This window comes from Marmota marmota, unplaced genomic scaffold, assembly GCF_001458135.2.
Source record: "Marmota marmota marmota unplaced genomic scaffold, marMar, whole genome shotgun sequence".
Lineage (NCBI taxonomy): Eukaryota > Metazoa > Chordata > Mammalia > Rodentia > Sciuridae > Marmota > Marmota marmota.
The window spans coordinates 10,382,775-10,405,518 of NW_025999945.1; the positions used below are offsets into that span (position 1 = coordinate 10,382,775).

The 22,744-nt window shown below is 39.4% G+C and overlaps 1 protein-coding gene across 5 annotated transcripts in view; it reads left to right on the top strand.

Moving 5' to 3' along the window:
* Positions 1-22,744, top strand: part of Plce1 (phospholipase C epsilon 1) — a 371,015-nt gene that overhangs the window by 301,559 nt on the left and 46,712 nt on the right. For 4 of the 5 annotated variants that reach the window (XM_048801772.1, XM_015500030.2, XM_048801774.1 and 1 more), the window contains 12 exons: positions 1,006-1,681; positions 6,264-6,446; positions 7,388-7,505; positions 8,067-8,223; positions 11,001-11,123; positions 11,212-11,348; positions 13,409-13,647; positions 15,199-15,260; positions 15,343-15,508; positions 18,674-18,781; positions 19,861-19,977; positions 21,203-21,361. In XM_048801772.1, coding sequence (XP_048657729.1) covers positions 1,006-1,681; positions 6,264-6,446; positions 7,388-7,505; positions 8,067-8,223; positions 11,001-11,123; positions 11,212-11,348; positions 13,409-13,647; positions 15,199-15,260; positions 15,343-15,508; positions 18,674-18,781; positions 19,861-19,977; positions 21,203-21,361 — 2,245 coding nt within the window. The remainder of the gene's footprint in view (positions 1-1,005; positions 1,682-6,263; positions 6,447-7,387; positions 7,506-8,066; positions 8,224-11,000; positions 11,124-11,211; positions 11,349-13,408; positions 13,648-15,198; positions 15,261-15,342; positions 15,509-18,673; positions 18,782-19,860; positions 19,978-21,202; positions 21,362-22,744) is intronic. The other variant, XM_048801775.1, reaches the window with a different exon arrangement.

The window sequence follows — 22,744 nt, forward strand, 5'->3', positions numbered from 1 at the left end:
TAGGCAATAAGGTCTCTCTTGCCTTTCCCCAGATCCACTTTATAATCCATGCTCCTGATCCAGGGAAGGGAACTTGCTAAACTTCCCAAGTAGACCAAGGGTTTGGTTTTGTTTTTGGTACCAGGGATTGAACTCAGGGGCAATTAACCACATCATCAGCCCGTTTATTTTTGAGACAGAATCTCACTAAGTTGCTTATGCCCTCACTAAATTGCTGAGGCTGGCTTTGAACTTGCAATCCTCCTGCCTCAGCCTCCTGAGTCACTGAGACTACAGGCATGCACCATCTCACCTGGCTAGACAAGGCTTTTATGTGTTGCATGTGCGTGCTTGCACATGCACATATATACACAGAATGAACATCTAAGTTTGAGTGAAGGAGAACTATTCTTGCATAACTGATCACTGTGACCATATTTCCCCATGAAACTCATTTTATTTTATATTTGCCCCTATTTTAGCACAAATGTATTCAGGTCATGATTTTTGTTTGTGATTTAACTGCAAGGCAAATAAACCTACTCAATCCCAGGTTATAGAGTGTAGACAGACCAGAATCTCACCTTGGTTAGGCCTTTTCCAAGCTGGGTAACCTCAGCTTTCTCTTTCTGAACCTTGTTTTTTTTTCCCACAGATAAAACAAAATAAATAAATAAAACTTACTTCATAAGTAGAACAGATTTAATGCAAAAATATTCATAAAGTTTTTAACATTGTTCCTGACACCAGAGGAAAAACTAGTATATAATCAAGATTACGGTTGTTGATAATAAAAATATAATAATGCCTCTACTAGTTCCTTTCTTAGGCCTATGATCAGACACCCTGCTAAATGTAAGATTTTAGAATGCCATTCTAAAAAATTACCCAGTGACATTTAGCATTTTCTATTTTCTATTTTAATTTATAGTAGGATGAAACATGAAGTTCAGTATGAGTAAAAGGCTTGAGATTGGTCCCCTTCTGATTATAAGACACACCAAATTTGTGTCTCTTTTCCATCAGGTTTATAATTGGAGATTTGCTGGACTCAGAAAATGACATCTTTGAGCAAGCCAAAGAATGTGATCATCATGGATCAGAGGAGTCACAGAAGGCCTTTGCCCATGGGACAGAGCTCATCCCCTGGTATGTGCTGTCCATCCAAGCTGATGTGCATCAGTTCCTGCTTCAGGGGGCCACGGTCATCCACTATGACCAGGACACACACCTCTCTGCCCGCTGCTTCCTCCAGCTTCAGCCTGACAATAGCACTTTGACCTGGACAAAGCCCACCACCGCCTCCCCAGCCAGCACTAAGGCAAAACTCAGTGCGCTCAGTAACACCGTCGAGCCCGGCAAATTCCCGCTACTGGGCAATGCTGTATTGAGCGGCCTGGTGGAGGGGGTCTTAGATCTGTTTTCAGCAAAGGCGGTGTACATGGGACACCCTAGCATTGATATACACACTGTGTGTGTTCAGAACAAACTGGGTAGCATGCTTCTGTCAGAGACTGGTGTGACACTTCTCTATGGGCTTCAAACCACGGACAATAGACTATTGCACTTTGTGGCACCAAAGCACACAGCTAAAATGCTCTTCAGTGGACTATTGGAACTCACTAGAGCCGTGAGAAAGATGAGGAGGTTCCCCGACCAAAGACAGCAGTGGCTGCGGAAACAGTATGTGAGCCTCTATCAGGTAAGGGGTGCAGCCATTCCTCACTCCAGAGCCCGTCATCCTCAAGAGCAGGCACTTGGCAATTAGACCACCAGGTTCCCAGTTCTGCCACTTACCACCTCTGTGACCTTGTGCATTTTTTACTTAACCTCTTGATACCACAGTTCTCTTATCTATAAAATGGAAATGATAATACCTGTTATCTACCTATGAGAACTGAGTTAATATGTATAAAGCTACAATGTAAATTAAAATGTATAAGGAACAGTGTCTGCTCATGGTAGGCCCTGTTATTGTTTTGTATGTAATAGTGATTATGCTTAGTATAGTTTTTTAATCTAGAAAAAAGCCAGTTAGCACAAACAATTTCACTGACTCAGGGTTTCAGTCAAAAATGTTGTAATCTGAATGATTTTATTATTAATTAGAGAATAGCTGATACATTGGAAACCTTCCCTTTGGAAACTGAAATCCTGATTCATTGCCTAGTGTGTTGTGTGGCTCTTGGAGAGCTACTTTCCTTATTGGATTGCTGCCTAATTGAAGAACTTTTGAGTTTAAAAGAAAGCCTCTCAAATGTGTGATCATTCTTACCTGAAGTTCATGTTCACTAGGTTTACAGTGACAATAGCCCTTAGCAGGCAATTTTCAAAAACCAGCTGCTTAAATTGAGTTTTTCATTAACCCTAAGTTGTCAGGTCCTTCAACACTCCAGCTTAGAGTGGTGACAGGCCTGGGCTAAATGAGATGGTGAGGAGAGACACCAGCGTTAACTAGAGTATCATGCTTGTCAAGGAAGGAGAGGGTAGATTGCTGAGAAAATGAGTCATAAATCCTCCCATAAGGTGACGCTGTTGAAATGGCATTGTCAATTTGATCATATCAAAGTATTCAGTTTTAATTTATTATGCTTTTCTGTCTTGATGGGGAAAATGTCTTTTCTTATTAGTATCATAGGACAATTAGAATTATGACCAAAATTACTCACATGGATGACTTCATCTATAACATGATTCTCAAAACATTTTTCCTCCTAGGAAATTAGCAGAGACACATATAATGCCCCTTCTTTCTGCTTTCTCCACACCCATGAGTGATTATAAGAAGAGATCATATCCTGAATAACTAATTTGAGTAATTAATTAGTAAACAGAGAGACCTATATATTCATATATGCTGATGCTACATCACACAAAACCAGTGTTAGTTAACTCATCTAAAATGGAAACCAAAATACTTGCTTCCTGTGTGTTGTACGGGAAGCTTTCAGTGCCTGTGAACTATTTGGAAAAAGGTCTTTAGGGATTATTATGAGTACTGATTTTTAATTGGGATTATTCCTCAACCTTGCAGAGTCAAGGGAAAAAAAACATCAAACATAGACATAAGTCAGTCTTTGAGCTTAATTACAACCCCGGTCACAAAGCCTATGTGCTTTAGTTTCTCCATCTGTTTTCTTCTCAAGATGATAGCATAAGTAACTGGATTCATGCATAAAATGTACTGCTTTCTCATTTACCCCTGCAGCCTTCAGCTTTTGCTGAAGGAGGCACAAGCTAAAACCAAGGACAGCAGAGGTAAAAAGTGCCATTGGAGCAGAAACAGAAGGGACCAAGAGAAGCCCCAGTCTAACACTGCAAACAGAGCCCTGCCCCCATCCTCCACAGGAACTAAGACACTGCAGGGTAGAAGCCAGATAGTTCCATGTATCTCTGTCACTTAAGAAATGTGGAAATTCTTCCTCAGAGATCATGCTACAGGAGTCACTTAAGAAGACAGGCACCATGCCTTGAAAATAGACATTCAAAATTTCTTCCAGAAGAAAAACGTGGAAAAGGCCAACAGACCAATATAGACTAATGTACACCAGTTTCCTAAATTGTCTCAGGGACAGTCAAATGGATTTGCTACTTAAAGAGCAAAAGGCCAAATGGATCTTTTGTTAAACGTTAAATGTCCATGGATGATGTATTTTTCCTGACTCTACAAGGCAGAAGAATAATCCTAATTAAAAATCAATTCTCATAAGAGCCCCTGAAGACCTTTTTTCCAAGTAGCCAACCACACTGAAAGCTCCCTGGGGAATACACAGGAAGCAGATATTTTAGTTTCCATTTTAGCTGATTAACTAAAACTGACTGTGCTATGTAGCATTAGCATAATGTTAAAATTATTTATAATACACGTTAGCCCATAAAGTGCTCTGATATGTCCTAGTACAAAAAAAAATAAAATAAACTATTTAAATATCTATCTATAAGTTAAAAACATTTTTGAGAAATCTCTTGGATTTTTCCAAACTTCTGTTAATAGTACTAGAAGAGCATTTCTTTATCCCCAGTTTGGGAAATGTTTATATAGGCAATAAAAATAATCTTTCCAGCATTGGAGGAGAAAACATGAAAATAAAGGACAGTAAACTATCCAGAAACATTGATGTTAATTAAGAAAGATAAAGTAACATATGAGCTCTGGCTTCAGGTTATCCTGGGCATTGCTGAGAGCTGATAATTCTGGGGGTATTTGGAAGGGGCTTCTGAAAGCTGCAAGGGGTAAATACAGGATTATCAGGTAAACATCTTTGGTTGTAATCAACAGAAACAGATTCTCACAATCTGCAGGGGTATAGATTAGTTTAACAGTGTTCAAAATGTCATATGAAAGATATGCCAAGAGGTAAAAGTGTGTGGGTATATTAAAAGGAATCAATTTTCTAGTCTTCTTCACATGAACTCTTTTCTAAATCTGAGAAAGTACCTTCACACTCAACAGTCCTCCTCACACAATAAGGAAGAAGATATATCCTTTACCCAAACAAGAGATTATTGTCTTAAAAAAACAAAAGATTCAAACTGCATTTTAGTTCCCAGAAAGCTTCCTTAAAATATTTGGAAAAAAAAAAAAAAAAGGCACCCTGCCTATTTCTGTCCTAATATTTTGAAGGGTAAGTTTTGGTCCATGTTGGGATGTTCTGAAATTAGAAAACCCCAAACAGCAAAAGCTAATAGGGCTGATTCTTTCATGAGTAAACTGTAACAGATCTATTGAAATTTTAAAGATGTGTAGGCTAAAAATGCATAGGTAAAGGCTTAACAAAACTTCTTTCAACTGTATAGAGTATATTATTCATTAAGCAGTTAAAAACTATTTGCTAAAGTGTGTCATGAAATGTTCATCCCAGTTTGGAGTCACTCTTAGTGACTTTCAGCAGAGGCTCTCTTCAGCAGGTCTGAATCAAATGGAATGATCTCCAGCCATGTTCATCCCCTGTATTGCTGCATTCAGGAATCCCATTCCAAGGAGAAAGATTCTGATTGGTTTATTTGGACCATGCACCAATCATTGGTCAAGGGATGCTATTCCACTTTGATCAACAGATTCATTGAGATTATATTCAATGGAAAAGAGATAAAGTAAAATTGGGAAATGGCTGGAGAAGAAGGAAGTGGATAATGGACAGGCATAAGTTACAGATGTCCCACTACAAGAGGTCACCTAAAGGTTTCTATGTCAATTGCCCAAGTTACTCAGCATCCTGGGATTCAGAAGGTAGTATTCACAGCAAGTCATAAAATCAGATAGTCACTGAACATTAGGATGAAAGAGTAAGCATGCACACACAAATTCTCTTTATTATTTGCATATGATCTGCAACAAAGCAAAGCACTGTTAGCAAGCACTTCCTTGGAACTGTAAAGGAGGACTACTCTTAAAATTTTCAGAAAGTAGAGACAGTACATGGAAATTAATTTTAAAGAAACTCTTTTATGCAGTGTGTGAAATAGCAATATTGTGTTTAATTTAGATGTGGCTTTTTGTGGTTTTATTAACTGATTTTGCTGACTTGTGGAACGAGTCATTGACCATTGTTTAGTTAAGTAAATCCCTGCCATTACTCATTTAAAAGATGTTGCTCAGAGTTGCCTTGCAAGCAGTAGCTATTGTAAACCACTATCTCCCCCTTGAGTGTGTGTTGCTGCTCACAGTATCATAATCTCCTTGGTATTCTAAGTCCCATGAGCTCTCCATCCATCTTCAGATTTCAGTCACTCAAGAGGATGACAACTCAACTGTTTGAGGACCTCCCCAGGGCCCTCCAAAGTGAATTTCACATAGGCCACATCCCCTCTATTTCAAGTCAGACTTTCCTGAGCATCAAATTAGATGAGAATCTACTTGATGTGATATAATAGTGGACAAATAAAAGTTAATTTTACTTAAATAGATCCCCACTCTGTTTTCAACTCTCGAGACCACCAAGTCCTCCAAAGGATCAATTTGCAAAGTAAGTCTTAATGAATTCTCCTACAGTGTTAGTTTTGAAGCCAGGATGCAAAATATTTTTTATCCCAGTTGATGGTTTAAAGCACATCACCAGATCCGATCAGGATGTGACCAGGATAGCAGGGAACCCTATGAAATGTTCAGCAGGGAGTTCTAAGATTCAGAAAACACAGCCAGAACCACATGGGTGGCCAGGTCAATTATTCTTATGTGGCTGCCTGTGCCTCTCCACCTCTGGGGATTTGCTGGGAACCATTAATACATTTACTTCCACATTGCTTGCCCCTTCCTTATTTGTTCAGCATGTGGTTCTTTTTAGGAGGATGGCCGGTATGAAGGCCCAACCTTGGCTCATGCTGTGGAGTTGTTTGGTGGCAGACGATGGAGTACTCGAAACCCCAGCCCTGGGACATCAGCAAAGAATGCTGAGAAACCCAATGTGCAGCGAAATAACACCCTGGGCCTAAGCACCGCCAAGAAAAAGAAGAAAACCCTCATGAGGGTACTGTGTTATTTGCTTCTTAAGCTCTATACTCAATCTTCCAGGATTATTGTGTGGCCTATATCACCTTAGGTTATTTGAGTTGGGGACTACATGGGGTATAAAACAAATGTCACATACCTCTTGCTACCAAGGCCAGGACCAGGAACCAAGCCAACACCAGGAAAAGGTGAAGTCCATAGAAGAACTCAGAGACATAAACAAAACAGTGCAATCTAAGTTGCTGTCCAATCCTTTGCTATGGTACCAGCAAGAAGAAAAATACAGAGCTAAGAGGCAGGCAGAGAAGACGGCACAGAGCAGTTCACTGATGGGTCTAGAAAGATGTGTAGGAGTTCGCCAAGCAAATAATACAAAGGACAGCAGCCCTGGCAGACGAGACAGCAGAGAGGCATGGAGTCATAGCTTGTTCAGGGAAGCACAGGCCACTCTGGGTAGCTGAAGCATCAGTACTGAGTTGGGCAAGAAGGGGCTAAAAGAGAACAGGAGTCACATTATGAAGGTCCTAGAGGGCCATAATGCTGTATGTGGAACACTACCTAAGATATATTTTCACAATATACTATAAATCATATTTAACCACTGTAACATGATAGCATATTTGCTTCGTGACTATCTAAAAAAAATGCCCTTTTTTACATACATGAGGCTGTTGATAAACAGCAGACCTTTATCTGCTTCACAATTGTGTCTGTACACAGAGATTCCAGGGCTCATATGCGTCCTCTTTTCGGCCTCCCTCTGTTAGCTGCCTTGCAATGAAGAACAAACTGGGCAGCATGTCAGGAGGACACGTGGTCAGCCTTAATGGGTCTTTCCTGGCCTCAGCTGGGGGAGAGAGTTTCGAAGGAGAGTGGGTTAGAATAGAGCCCTGCCCAAACAGCAGCTGTGGGGAGAGTGAAAAAAACAGGCCAGGAGCCATCTGATCTTTGCGTTCCCAGGGTGAGAGTGAAGAGGCAACTGACGATGAGATGGCGACTCGAAAGGTCAAAATGTACAAAGAGTGTCGAGGCCGGAGTGGTTCTGATCCTCAAGATACAAATGAACAAGAAGAATCAGGTACAGGAGATTTGTGAGTTTTAATGTTATAGGAAAAACACATTTGGTTTAAGTTGTGATTTAAGCATTGTAGACATTCTTAACAAAACTTAAATATACTTTTTTTAAAAAACCAGATGATGAAACCAAAAAGATACTTAAAAGTACCTAAAAGGCACTTCTACAAACATAATCTACTTGGAACAAAATTCTCACATTATTATAATTAACTTGCCATTATTGGCAGGTAATAGTTGATGAACAAGATACAATTTGATGGATTAGATGAAAGATTCTCAACCCTGGCTAGAGAGTAGAGCTTTTAAGAATATATCTCCAAGTCCTGGCCACACCCAAGACTGACTGATTTAGACATTTTGGGGCTAGAACCTGGGCATCTGTATACTTTTAAGTTCCCCAAATGATTGTAATGTGTAACCAGTTGAGAATCCACCACATTAGTCCATTCATCAAAATATTTTGATGCATAGGTTGGTTTGCTCAGACATCTTTGGTTTGTATTTGATTTCTGAGGAAAATACAATATGAGCAGTTCCTTTTTTTCATCTTTCATCCTTACAGAGGCGAATGCCATCGCTAGGCCTCCCAATCCTCTCCCTTCCAGAAGAGCCCACTCTTTGACTACAGCTGGGTCCCCCAACTTGGCTGCCGGGACGTCATCTCCCATCAGGCCAGTCTCCTCCCCTGTGCTGTCTTCTTCAAACAAGAGTCCGTCCAGGTGGGGCCTTAACATGATAAAACTGAAGGGCCCTTCCCATCATTCCAGTTGTATGGAAGGGCACATGCTTCCAATTGTCTGTGGAAAGACTGGTTCCAAATTTTAAATGATCCCAATTTTCTTGATTTTATACTACCTTCTGATTGTGCTTACTTATTTGAGAGAATAAAACAACCCTTCAAAGTAGCTGTGACAAAATCTAAGCTGTGATTCTCTAAATCTGCACTGTCCAATATAGTAGCCACTAGCCACATGTGGGTATTTGAATTCAAATTTAAATTAATCAAAATTAAATTAAATTTAAAAGCCAGCTTCTCATCACAGTAGCCACATTTCAAGTGCTCCATAGTTACAAGTGGCTAATGGTCACTAAGCTGAACACTGCAGATAGAGCACATTTCTATCACTGTAAGAAGTTCTGTAGGCTAGTACTTAGTACTGCTCTAAGTGAAGAATAACTTAAGTTTTAATATAAGCTACCTGGCACTTCACTATTGGTGAAATATACTTAATCCTCAGATATGAGAAAAGTTATACATGCCTGGAGAAATGAATTCAAATGTAAGCCTACTGGATATGTTTACATATAATTCTAAAGCTGGTATTATATTAAATTATCATATAAGATTCATATAAATAGCAGACTTGAAACAAAATCTACCTTCTCAGAAAAAGAAACATGTTAAAATGAAAGACTTCCAGAGAGAACAAGAATGGCTACTACATCTCCCTCCACTCATATAGTTCAAATATTTCAAATAAAGTTAAAGAAATTCAGAGAATTCATGTAGAACCACGATAAAACAGGTACTCTTCACCTATCCACAGAGGAGTGAGTCTGAGCACACATTGATTTTGGAAATGTCAATTTCACACACACACACACACACACACACACACACATACACCACATACATATATACACTACACACATGCACACACCACATTCATTCATTCATATTCTCTCTCTCTCTCCCTATTGATAAGAATACTATAGCAAATTATCTTTTAAAGGAAAGAATCTTGCCAAAGCAATGCTTGCCTTGAATCCCAGTTACTTGGGAGGCTGAGGCAGTAGGATTCCAATTTCCAGGTCAGTCTGGACAATTTAGCAAGACCCTGTTTCAAAATGAAAAGAGCCAAGGGATAGTTCACTGGTAGCATTCTTGCTTAGCATGCGAAAGGTTCTGCTTTCAATCCCCACCCCCCCACACACACATAGAAGAATTCTTTCTCTCAATGAGTAAGGAACTTGTACGTTAACCTTTTTATATTTACAACTGGCTCAAATGGGTCAGGGAATATAGGAATTCTTCTTACCACCCTTGAAACCTTCTTCAAATTTAGGTTTACAACAAAACTGAAAGTTAACAAAGAGTTGGTTCCCTTTACATTTTACTTTCAGCCTATACAGGATCCTGGGGAAACAAAATAGCCAAACAACCTTGATTAAATGGCTTTTCCCTTTACTTCAGTCACTCATGAGCAGAAAAAACTCTTTTGAAAGAGAAAACTAACATGCCAGATCAAAGATCAGAGGCCCCAACCCAGGACACCCCAGGGGTCCATACCCACTCAACCATTCTAAAACAGAAAGAAAAAACAAAGCAAGAGAAGAAAATCAGCCAGAATGCTGTTAAAGGAGAAAGCAAGATTGAGCCCTAAGTCTAGCAGGAGAAAGAGTGGACATAGAGCTTCCTAGAGTCAGGAGATGAGTCCTACAGTCAGGAGGCTAGAAGTAAGGAACAGGGTGAACTTATTGTTTAAATGCAAATGTTGAAGCCACAATTCTCCCCTTCCTGAACCTATGCTTCCTATGTCCTGCTCTGTGCTGATTTTCAACAACCTAAGCCTGTAAATCTGTCAATTGGTGATGCTGTCCCAGTGAGGGAGGTGACCTTCAGCTGTCAACACAAAACAATTTTCCCTCACCAAACATTGTTAGTGAGGTTGAGAATAGACTGTGACTGTTTATTATTATATTCTCTGTACTCTCTTACATATTTGAAATATTTTTTTAAAAGCCCAAGGTAATAAAAACAAAGATTATGTTCATTAATTTGACTAAAAACTATAATCAAAACATTTCACTTGCTATTCTGTCAGGAAATCAGTATAGAAAATTTAAAAGGTGAAACATGGAGACAGTTTTTGACTCATTTGACTGACATTTTTATATTGAATGGTCGCAGCCGTTGCAGATACAGATATAATCCTTTGGCAGATTTGGCTACTTTCCATTCTTAATGTGTTTTCTGACTCACATTTTCCATTAATATTAAAAGCTCTTCCCTATTTTCATTGAAGAACTGATTAAGAAAGGAAGAAGAAAAGATACTGCAGTACCTAAAACTTTCCTCTTAAATGGGTTCCTTTAATTCAGATTATAGAAAAGAACACATATATTTCCATGGATTATGATTGAGTAATTCTGGTCTCATTTAAAAGTGACTTTTCTTCAGAATCACTGAACTTAGAAGTTTTACCCCCATTGAGCTGTGGTTTTCAAAGAACTGCTTTGATTAGTAGAGGAGTATTAACCTTAACTTTGTGCCCTTATTAAATCAGATGGAAACATGATGTGGCTTCAACAGATTTCATTTTATTTCCTCACACAATGTAGATCAAGGGAAATAGAAAGAGAGGAGAGGAAAACAGAATCGACTTAAATGACTTGCAATCCATCATTTTGCTCATGTTGCTAACCAGAGAACATGTGTTGGGGCAGAGTGACTGGAGCATCCCAGTTTGCCCATGACAGCCCTGTCTTTCTGCAGTGCCTGGAGCAGTAGCAGCTGGCACGGGCGGATCAAAGGAGGAATGAAGGGGTTCCAGAGCTTCATGGTTTCAGACAGTAACATGAGTTTTGTTGAATTTGTTGAGCTGTTCAAATCATTCAGGTATGGCCTTGAAGTCCTTCTTACTCTTTCCCGGGCCCACATGTTTATAACAATACTACATGGGAGTTGTTTTCTGTTCCTCGCTCAGCATAAGGAGCCGCAAGGACCTGAAGGATCTCTTTGATGTCTACTGCGTGCCCTGCAACCGATCCGGCTCTGAGTCGGCCCCACTCTACACCAACCTGACAATTGAGGAGAACACCAGTGACCTTCAGCCTGACCTAGGTTTGTTTAATACCTTAGGATTTCCCTTTTGAGAAATTTCTGTCTAAAAATCAAGGTCAGAGATCCAGTCACACAAGCTCCCAGCCTTTTGCAATAATGTGCTGTTACCTGGAGTTTGGTGGAACTGAATTATTTCAAGAGATCATTTGGGGCAGGTGCTATTGAAATTCTGGGCAAGGAAATTCATCATTGTTCAGCCCATATGTTCCAGGATATTTAACCAGTAGTGCCCTCCAGTCATTCCAACAACCAAAAACCCTTTCCTGACCATTTCCAAATGTCCACGAGGTGCATGGTGTGTCACAGTTGAGAAACACCTGGTTCTTTCCTACCTATAGGCAGGTGGGTGCTCAATCCCAGGGCAGGAGTTGCCTGCCCTTTGACTTGGACAGTCTTTGGTGACCACAGCAGAGTCCTCCTATATGAACATCCAAGACGTTTTTCCTACTATGCACACCACAGTGTCTCGTTCTATCCCCCTGGCTATCATCACCATTACCATCACCATTCATGCTATTTTTTAGTCACCTGCACATGTTAAGCCTGTCATTTTCTCCTCTGTTCTTGCTGGAACTATAAATGCAAAGAAGCAAAATAAAAAACTTTCTTTTTTCATGCGGTTGCTTCAAAATTATTTATGTTTATGTTATCCTTAAGCTAAGAATTTACCTATTGTTCAAAATGTGTATAACTATGGATTAGTCAAGTAACTGCACTTTTTAAAAAGTAATTAGACTTTATTTTGTTTTTTAAGCTTATGGGAAAATGAGCAGAATACAAAGTTCCCATATACCAACCCCATACCCCTACCCCCACCCAGGTTTCCCCTATTAGTAGTACCTTGCATTACATTTGTTATAATCGAGTTAATGTTGATACATTGTTAGTTACTAACATCCATAGTTTATGTTAGGGATCACTTTGTGTTGTATAGTCTTTTAGTTTCAACTAATGTATAATGTGTATCCACCATAAGGGTATCCTGCATATTTCACTACTCTGAAAATATTCTCTCTTCTATCTTTTCATCCTCCCTTCAGTCTTCCAAATTCTTGGAAACTATTGATCTTTTTACTCTCTCCATAATTTTGCCCTTTCTAGAATGCTGTATCATTGGAATCATATAGTGTATAGTTTTTCAGACTGGTTTATTTCACTCAGCAATGTGCATTTAAGTTTTCTCCATGTTTTGTAGCAACTTGATGGCTCATTTCTTTTAAGCTGGATAATATTCCATTGTATGGATGTACCACAGTTTGTTTATCCATTAATCTTCTGAAAGATATCTTGGTTGCTTCCAAGTATTAGCAATTATGAACAAAGCTGCTATAAATATTGGTACGTAGGTTTGTGTGTGAACATTAGTTTTGAAGTTCTTTGGGTAAATACCTAACAATGCAATTGCTGGATCATATGGTAAGTCCATGTTCAGCTCTATAAGAAACTGCCAGATTATCTTCCAGAATGGTGAAAATTAAAATAACTGGTGTGAATGTATACCAGTTAGACCATTAAAACATTGCTGGTAGAGTTGTAAAAAGGTGCAAACATTTATTTTGAGAGGCAGTATGACATTTTCTTGCTAAACTAAACATACTCTTTTTGTACAATCTAGCAATTGTGGCTCCTTGGAAATTTACCCAAAAGATTTAAATTTTGTATTCACAGAAAAACTTACGTACAATTGTTGGTAGTTATAATTTTAAAGCACAGGAAAACCATAATTTTAAGACTACATCTTCAGTCTTTACATAAAGAAAAATGTAGATGTAGTTATTCTCAAAAACTGAACTCTAAATTTGGCCTCCAGTCCCCACTGAAGCTACATTTTATTCTCATAGGATTTCAGTATCATCAACCTAGCTCTTATCGATTGATTGATTGATTGATTGATTTTTTTTTATTCCCTCAACTGTGTGAAGCCAGATGTCAACACTGAGCTTGATTAATAAAGAGCTTCTCCAGTTCAATGAGTTCATAGCACCATTATCTGCGAAATGTACCTTGTGCAAGATGCTGGCATGACAAGAGTCCATGTTGTGTGGGTGACTTTGTTTCAGATTTGTTGACCAGAAACGTCTCAGACTTGGGGTTGTTCATTAAGAGCAAACAGCAGCTTTCAGACAACCAGAGGCAGATATCTGATGCCATCGCTGCTGCAAGCATTGTGACAAATGGCACTGGGATCGAGAGCACATCCCTGGGCATATTTGGGATTGGCATTCTCCAGCTCAACGACTTCCTGGTGAATTGCCAAGGGGAACACTGCACTTACGATGAGATCCTCAGCATCATCCAGGTTTGTGCTCATTTTGTGTGTGTGTACTTGCGTGTAATGCCTCTGACTTCTCTGATAATTTGCTGCTGAACATTTATTCTTTCTATGCTTCTTTCCAAAGTCTTCACATCTGAGACAATTTGAGGTTTTTGTTTGTTTGTTTTGTTCTTTTGTTTGTTTGTCTTTAAATATCAAATATACTAATGTTTTATTTAACACATAATTAACATAGACCCAATGCTGTCCATGACTCAGAGACCATTACAAGGAGTCAGTATGGGGCTGCAGATATAGCTCAGTTGATAGAGTGTTTGCTTAGCATGCACAAGGCCCTGGGTTCAATCCCCAGCATCAAAAAAAAAAAAAAAAAAAAAAAAAAAAAAAAAAAAAAANAAAAAAAAAAAAAAAAAAAAAAAAAAAGTCAGTACATAATTCCTCCTTGTTATTCTAGCATGCACAACAGAATTAGTCTAGGTCTTCAACTTCTTTTCTCATTTAATAAATATGTATTAACACCTACTATGCTAGCTCTGTTTCAGGAGCTGGGAATATAGTAATTAATGAATGAGATCAGAGTTCTGACCCTCAGTGTAGCTTGCATTCTAATGGGTGAGGCAAACAATAAATAAGATATAGTGTAATTTCAGATAACAATGAGTTATGAGGAAAATTCAGCAAAGTAAGGGATGGAGTGATGTGAGAAGGCTAAGGAGGAGTAATTAAGCAAAAGCCACTATGGGGAGGTGGCCTTTAGACAGAGCCTAAATGAGTAAGTCATGTGAGATTCTGAAGAAAGAGCATTCCAAACTTGCTGAGGCAGGAGTGAGCTCCAGGTTTAAGAGGAATGACAAAAAAGCTAGTATTAGGGGAGCTACATGAGCCAGACAGAGAGTGGCAGACATGATTTTAAGTGAGTTTCAGGGGCTGAATCATCTAGGCCTTTTAGGCCATGGGAAGGAGGCTGACTTGACTTCATGTGAAATGGAAAGCCTTTGGAAAGTTTTGAGTGGGAGAGTAACATAATTTATGTTTTCAAGAGGTCACTCTGACCACTTCGGGGAATAAACTGTGCTGAGGGATGGAGGCAGAGACTGGTTAGGAGACTATCCTAGTCGCCCAGGCAAGAAAGAGGTGGTGATGGTGTAGACTAGAGAGATTGTGGGGATGCTGTGCAGTGTGGCTGCATCACTTTCCTCAGAATTAGCCGTAGTGTGTGATTGGGAATCTGTGGATTAGCTATCCAGCAGTTGGACTTGATCACTAAAAATATGTGAGTAGCTGTGCACAGTGGCACATACTTGTAATCCCATTGATTTGGGAGGCTGAGAAAGAAGGATGGCCTCACCAACTTAGCAAGACCCTGTCTCAAAATAAAAAGCAAAAAGGACTAGGGTGTAGCTCAGTGGTAAAGTGCCCTGAATTCAATTCCCAGTACCAAAAAAAAAAAAAAAAAAAGGCGGGAATATTATCATGTCGTTGTGCNTCCGTGTTGTGGCTTTTTTCCCGCTTCATTCAGATTCTTTACCTAATAACATCTTCCTTTTTCCTTTTTTTTTTTTGTATCCCATGCAGAAGTTTGAGCCTAGTATCAACATGTGTCATCAGGGCCTAATGTCATTTGAAGGATTTGCAAGGTAACTTTTAAAAGATCTTTTGCCCATCATTTAAGAATGTCAGTTGCTCTCATGCAGTCTTAAGAAAGTGTGTTTCATCTAGGTTTCTGATGGATAAAGATAATTTTGCCTCGAAAAATGATGAGTCACAGGAGAACTTAAAAGAATTGCAGCTACCCCTCTCCTACTATTACATTGAGTCTTCACACAATACCTACCTCACGGGCCATCAGCTCAAAGGAGAATCCTCAGTAGAACTCTACAGCCAGGTACCGAGAAGGCCACTTGCAATGTGGTTTCCATTAAACCTCATTATTTATATAACCCCCAAGGTCACGAAAACCTGACCCCCGATTCCTTCAAAGAGCTTATAAACTAGGACATGTGAAACGTAAGGAGCCATGATGTGTGGGAAAACTGCCTATACATACAGCAGTTGTTTTCTTTACTTCTTTTTGTTTTGTTTGTTTTCTCCATCTATACTTAACCCTTATTCTAGGCACAAAAAAAAAAAGTATTTGTTTGAGACTCCTAGCTTTTAGATCCGAGTCTGACCTACTCCCAAAATTAGATTTTCCCATGGGAAAACTATCTAATCGTTTCACTAAATGCTAAATAAATCAATATATTGTAGTGGGAAAACGTAGTAGAAAATGCAACTTTCTTACAGAGCTAATCCCAAAATATTGTTTGTTTTGCTTTGCAATTTGTTAGACAATCAATCTGTCCCTATGGTAACCAACTTGAGGGAAAAAAAAAATTGCACAGACGGGAGGCACTGTCCCTCTGAATTCATGGGAATGCTCTATGAAAAAGTGGGCTGTCTGGACTGGGAAAAGCACATCCTTTTGACCTACACATCCAGTTCTCAATGGTCTGCATGTCCGTCGCCTGTCTGTTATATTGTCTTCAACTTCCTCTTTCAAGCTGCCTGTTTTTTGAATGCCCACAAGAAGTTAACCAGAAGAGAGCTAGGCTGGGTCCAGGGAATATAAGTGTGTGGTTGTGTACCTACAGGCCCAAATTTGAAAATCATATCAGTATTATTTACACAACCCCAGCAGCAATGGGATTCTTTTGTTCTCTGGATTAGTCCAGATATTCCTCACAGCAAGAGGTACATTTTGTCCCAAAGATGATCTAGCATGAAATATGCATTTTTAACTGTTTTCTAAGGGACCTTTATTGTGAAATGAAGATTCAGTGTCCTTGGGGTAGTAATTTTCAAAATAGAAGGCTGTTAAGGGGCCTCAGCTGCTGACAATGAGATGAGCGAGCCACAGGATAGGAAGGGTGGGAATCCTGGATACCCTGCCCGACTCCTTGAAGTGCTTCCCTTCTATGGGTTTTCTATGTTGGCCTTTCATTTGCACAGAGAATTCCAAATCAAAAGAAATTTGAAATCCGTTGTTCTATGGGAAATTTAAATGAAGATAGATAGATAGATAGATAGATAGATAGATAGATAGATAGATAGATAGATAGAGATATACATACACAGATGGGATATGATATATATGTGTATGCATATATACACAAATGGGGTATGTGGGTACCTATATACACATATGTCTCATTTGTATATCCATATGTCTCATTTGTATATCCATATGTTGATACACATATGTAATATACATGCATGTGTACATATACACATATATAAGTACATAATACATATCTTTGCATGTCTACATATTTGTGAGTGTGTGTTTTCCTCCCAGGAAAATAATCAAGTGTCAATGCCTTAGCTTTATTCCTACTTCATTATTTGACTTCAGTTTTCAAACTCCTTAACATTATACCCAAGTTGAAATTATCACAGCTTTTGAATAAGGCACAAGAACCCTCCAAATATACTCACAGATGTGATTAGACTGGTGTCAGATCCCTTTCATTCTGTTTCTAATCGCTCTCCACTCTCCCTCAGTCCTCCTAGTTACTTCCTATCATTTCTCTATGGAACAGATGAAAAATGAGAATAAGCCCTGTTCTTCTTACCTGGAATTCCCAACCCTGGTCTTCTAGTTACACATGGAGGTCTTAAGGTCATGCAACCTTTGGTAAAGACATTTAGTCTTTTCATGCTGAAAACCCATCTAATCTGTTGCTAGTTGCTGGACAATTCTTCCCAACCTGGCAGTCTTTCCCAGGAATGAAGCATCCTTGTGTCCTACCTGCCACATTACAATCTTCAGCCCAATACAATGTACTTATAGACACTCTAGCTGTTGCCAGGAGCTGGTGACCTCAGAATTCTAGGCCACAGACTATGATGTTTAATGGGAAGAACCTAGCAAGTATCGCACATAAAAAATATTAAAATAAAAAGCATTCCACTATCTAAACTTTGATGCAGAAACTTTTTGGCCACTAAACCCTAACAATGGATTTTTGTCACATGGAAATAGTTATGTGGATTCTCAAATAAGTAGGTCCATTCATAGATATATCAGCCTCTTGGCTTCTATGACCTTTCCATCATGGGATAATTGTTTAAGGTATTCTACAGGTAGAGTCCTGAAGGAAGATGAGGAAGTTGCTTCAAACAGATATTCCAGAGCTCAAACCCAATCAAGCACATGTGTTGGGAGCCCTGCTTACAGTTTTAGATCCAGGACAGCCAATGGGTATCACCTGATCTGATTCATTGGTGGTGTTTTCTGCAGTACTTTGCTGAAGCGCTTGTGAGCCTAGGGGCAAGTGGGCTGAATACTTTTTCATATTTTTTATTGGTGCATTATCGCCATGTATAATTGTGCAGTTTGTTGTTAAATACTCATACATAAGTGTGCCAAAATCGATAATTGGTATCTGCTATGCATATGGAAGAGAGGAATTTATTTCTTCTCCAGATGTGGTTTTGGGTTTAGATAGGCAAAATCTTGATAATTCCTTTCTTCTGTTCTTCTTACTACATTTTCATAGCAAAGAAGTTTCCACATTGCTAAATTTGGGTCTTAATGGAGAATATTTCATACAGATTGGCTTCATGTAAATGTTTAGTCCGCTCAGTAAGGAATTGGTGGTTTTAATTCTTCTAGGCTGTGACATTAGCACCTTTACCTCCATTGAAATCTAACCATATAGAGCTCTTGCTGGGCTCTCTAATTTCAAGATGTGCTGTTTCAAGGAATCAAAGGTGCAAAAGGCAAAGAAAGAAAGAAAAAAAAAGTTTATATGTTTTTGCTCTCAAATTGATCTTTGAATAATATTCAGCTCTGGTAAATGCTCCTACCTTAATCTGTTCTCTCCATTCCCTAACCCAGATTAATTGTGGACTTTGTCCAAGGTGCAATAATTATTTTAGATTTTATACCCTTCTGTTTTATCCCTGAGTGCAAACACTGATTGATGTGTAAACTGTATGCTAGGTTCAATTTGAAGCTTTATCTCCAGGTGCTCATCTGGGGTGGATTCATTCATTACTCACACAGGTCCTCTTGCAAGGCTGTAGGAGCATAGAGCTGGACTGCTGGGATGGAGATGATGGGATGCCCATTATTTATCATGGACATACACTGACAACCAAGATTCCTTTCAAGGTAATGCTTCAGCACTTCCTTCAAGTAAAATCATGAAGAGATATTATCTTCATCTGTCTTTCAAATTAGTCATCTTACCAAATTACATTTTAGATCAAGGATTCTCATGCTGGATCTGAATAAATATTTCTCAAAAATGTTTGCAATATTGTGTAGAGTGTGCACATGTTCATCTTCCTGGAATTTGATCTAGAACTCTTATTGATTCTTATTTAACCAAAATTTAGTAACTATTACTTTACATTAGTTAGGATGTAATGATATCATTGCAATTCTTCATGATGTGATGATATATAAAGGCAGGATATATTCTCTTGCTATGAGAAATAAAGGACAATTTGCCCTTTTATCCTTCTGACAAAAGCCAATATTGTCAGAAGGATACAATTAAATAGTTAACATTATAAAATAAGGAGATTAATTTCCCCCGAGAAGATTGGTCACCCAAGAAGACTGATCTCATGGGATTATTATTTCAAATTCTGGGTAGCATATTAGTTCACTTGTGTAATTACTCATTTAGAGTGTTTTTGGCTGTGTAATATCATTTTTCTCTGAAAGGTGGTCAGACTGGGAAGGAATATTATTATTTTCATCTTATATGTACAGATAGTGACTGAAATGCATTTTCTCTTTAACTCATTTTCCTATTTATCACTATTAAAACTTTTGTACTGTATAGATGGGAAAATGAGTTGATAACTAAGTTTGTAGACCCACATGAATAGATATAATATGTGTATTTTTGCCCCCAATAAATTAACTTCTTAAAGTATCTCATAAGTGATGCTAAAACTAAAAAGTGTCTGGGAGAATATGTGTACATTATGTGAAAATACTGTCCCATTTTATATAAGAGACTAGAGTATCTCACAGATTTCAGTATCTGCAGGGTCCTGGAATCAACCCCCTACAGTTATACTGAGGGATAACTGTACATATAAAAGGATGAAAATCACCTTTGGCCATAGTCTGCTGAATGCAACAATTTAGATGCTTTCTGGCTATGATGTAATACGTTGCTTTCTGGCCACCCTGGACAAATAGCTGACTGTAAGGAACTGTTTTGGATCTCATAGGATGTGGTTGAGGCCATTGATCGCAGCGCCTTCATCAACTCTGACCTGCCAATCATCATATCCATTGAGAACCACTGTTCATTGCCTCAGCAACGAAAAATGGCAGAAATTTTTAAGGTGAGCTCCCCGCTAGGAGGCAGGATGGTATCCTGGCCTTTGTCTTGCTTGTCTTTGGGCTTTCAATGGGACTGCTGTGGGCCACACCACAGCTGGACTTTGGCCATGAAACACATTCTACTAGGGGCCCACAGACCTGAGAAATGGGGCTTCCCTAGGAGCTTGGACCTCCTCTTGAATGGCCCCTCTTTTCAGCTATAGTGATATAAACTCTGTTCTCTGACTTCTTCCAGAAAACCTTGGGAGTTAAAAACAGACCAAATCTTACAACACCTCTAGTAACACAAGTCAGAGATGCCAGGATGTCACCTGTCAGTTATATGTGGAAAAACTGAAACTATTTTAAGTCAAATCTTTTTGTGACCTATACTACAATTCAGGGATCCAAGTTAGCACAGAGCCTAGACTAATCAGAAATGTTGTATATTGACAGACAGCCTTCCTTATAGAAAGGAATTGTAATGCAGACAGATTTAGGAGACATATTCCATTAGCCTTCCCCTCTCTCCAGTGACAGAAGCATTTGGAAACATGGCTCTTAATGGGAAGGAGGGGCATCAACAGAGTAAAATGTCACCCAATATTAATGCTAACAAAAAATTTGGCCTTTCATATTGCTTTGGCCTAAGATTTGATTTGTTCCTTTTAAATTAAAAAAAAAAAATTCTAAGAATACAAATTGCCACATTTTTCTACCCTCATCCCAGTTGATCACTCTGTTTACCCTCCTTCCACCCACCTCCTGGAGAGACATTCTGCTGTAGAGACCAATGCTCAAAAATCTTTGTGAAAATGGTGTCTGTGGTTCTTTATCCTATGTGGGGGCAAATTTTCCCTATTACCTTCGGTCTTTGCCCTCACTTCCCATCCCCTCCAAGGTTCATATACCTTTGACTTCTTATCCTCATCGGGAACAGACCACATTCTACCACAGCCTCCAGCTGAATCTGTTTTCTTCTTTAACACATCAGACCCCGGAACATTTCCCTGAATCTTAGAACTGGCCCCAGCTGCACAGTGACCTAGATCTCGCCCTGTCCTAAACACCTCCCTTCCTTCAGTAAGACACTGTGGAGGGAAAATAAACAACTCCTTTCCTCCTTCCTCTTCCGGGGATTTTTAAAACAATTCGGCCAGGCTGAATTATCTAGTACATTTAGGAAATCTAGACATATTTAGCCAGTGGAGACCAAAGACCTGGTATGTTTTCCTTTGTTCCTTTTAGACTGTGTTTGGAGAAAAGCTGGTGGCTAGATTCTTATTTGAGACTGATTTCTCAGATGATCCAATGCTTCCCTCACCCGACCAACTTAGGAGGAAAGTACTTCTTAAAAACAAGAAGCTAAAGGCCCATCAGACGCCCGTGGACATCTTAAAGCAAAAGGTACCCTCTTAAGCAGGATATGAATGTGCTGTATGCTCAGAACAAAGAAATTGTCATTTGAACCTTTCTGAGGACCTGCTGGGTAATCAGTTTTTGAACACTGAGTTCCCTTAAATGTTGTATTTGCTTTTTGCCTTTCCATTTCCAATAAATTCTCTCATCCCACTTACCTGAAATTTTTCTTGTGGAATTGTTCCCACATAGAATGTAACACTGTGCTTTAATTTATTCTGAGTGGGTTCAGAGCTGTCAGTCCCAGGGATTGCCATAGTCCCTATTTAGAGAGAGCCCTCTTTAGGGAGAGCTCTGGGGCTTGGGGTCTGTAGTGGAAGCCTCATAGCCCTGTGATCCCAGTGTATCATGGTGGCATGTTGACTTCTACTCCTGCCTCACCCACAGAGATCTGGGCCAAAGTCCCACACCCCAGCCTGTGCATCTGTGTAGAAGTTCAAGTTCAGGACACTGGATTCATAAGCCAAGCTGCACCCATTTGTCCCTCAGAGTAACAACTGCCAAAAAGTACTTGTTCTGTTCGAGAGGGCGCTGTTGGCCCTAAAACATTACTTTTGAAACTTACAGCAACCAAGAATTGCCATGTAAATCAGCCCCACACAAGAGCCGCACGGCTACAACCCAGGAGGCAGGACATTCAGAGCCCAATCTAGAGTGTAGCCTAAAGTTTTGATTTTTCTCTGTGCCACCACCTCCAAGCCTCCCAGCCCAATTCCAGTCCTGCTTTGGTGGTTTCCAGAAAACAGAGAATTCAGGACAATGAATTTGGAAACTTCTCCTCATCCATTAATACGAAGTGTCAAGTCAAAGGGAGTCAAGTGTCTAGTCGGATTTAGTTAAATAGTCACCTTGGCATAATTATCACCCCTTCTCAAAGCCTTAATTTGTAGACCTTACAAACAAGGTCTGAGTTTAAAGTCTGAATGATACGCAACATGATATTGCAGGAAGAAAATACTAAGTGGTAAGCTAAAATACAGGGTTCTAGTCACTGACTGTGTCACAAATCAGCCATGTGACCATGGGCCAGTTAATCTTTCTGTGCCTCAATTTCTTCATCTGTAAAATGGGAATCTTATGGTAACTGGCCTTAAAGGACCCTTCTGGCACTAAATTCCCATAGAATCTTTCCCAAGGCAAACTGTAAGACCCCTGTCAGAATTGGAGACCATTTTTTGAGCATCTTATTATCCCATGTTTCAGTCTCCATTTCCAGGGTTTCTTACCATTCTGGAACATCAGTGCTTCTCTGAGTGGTCCCTGGAGCATCCTGTTACTTGCTGTCCTAATAAACCCCAAGGAGCTCCCAGATCATTCCACTTACCCACTGAGAGTCCAGGTAGCCCAAAGTCCAGGCTGAGCGGGAGATTT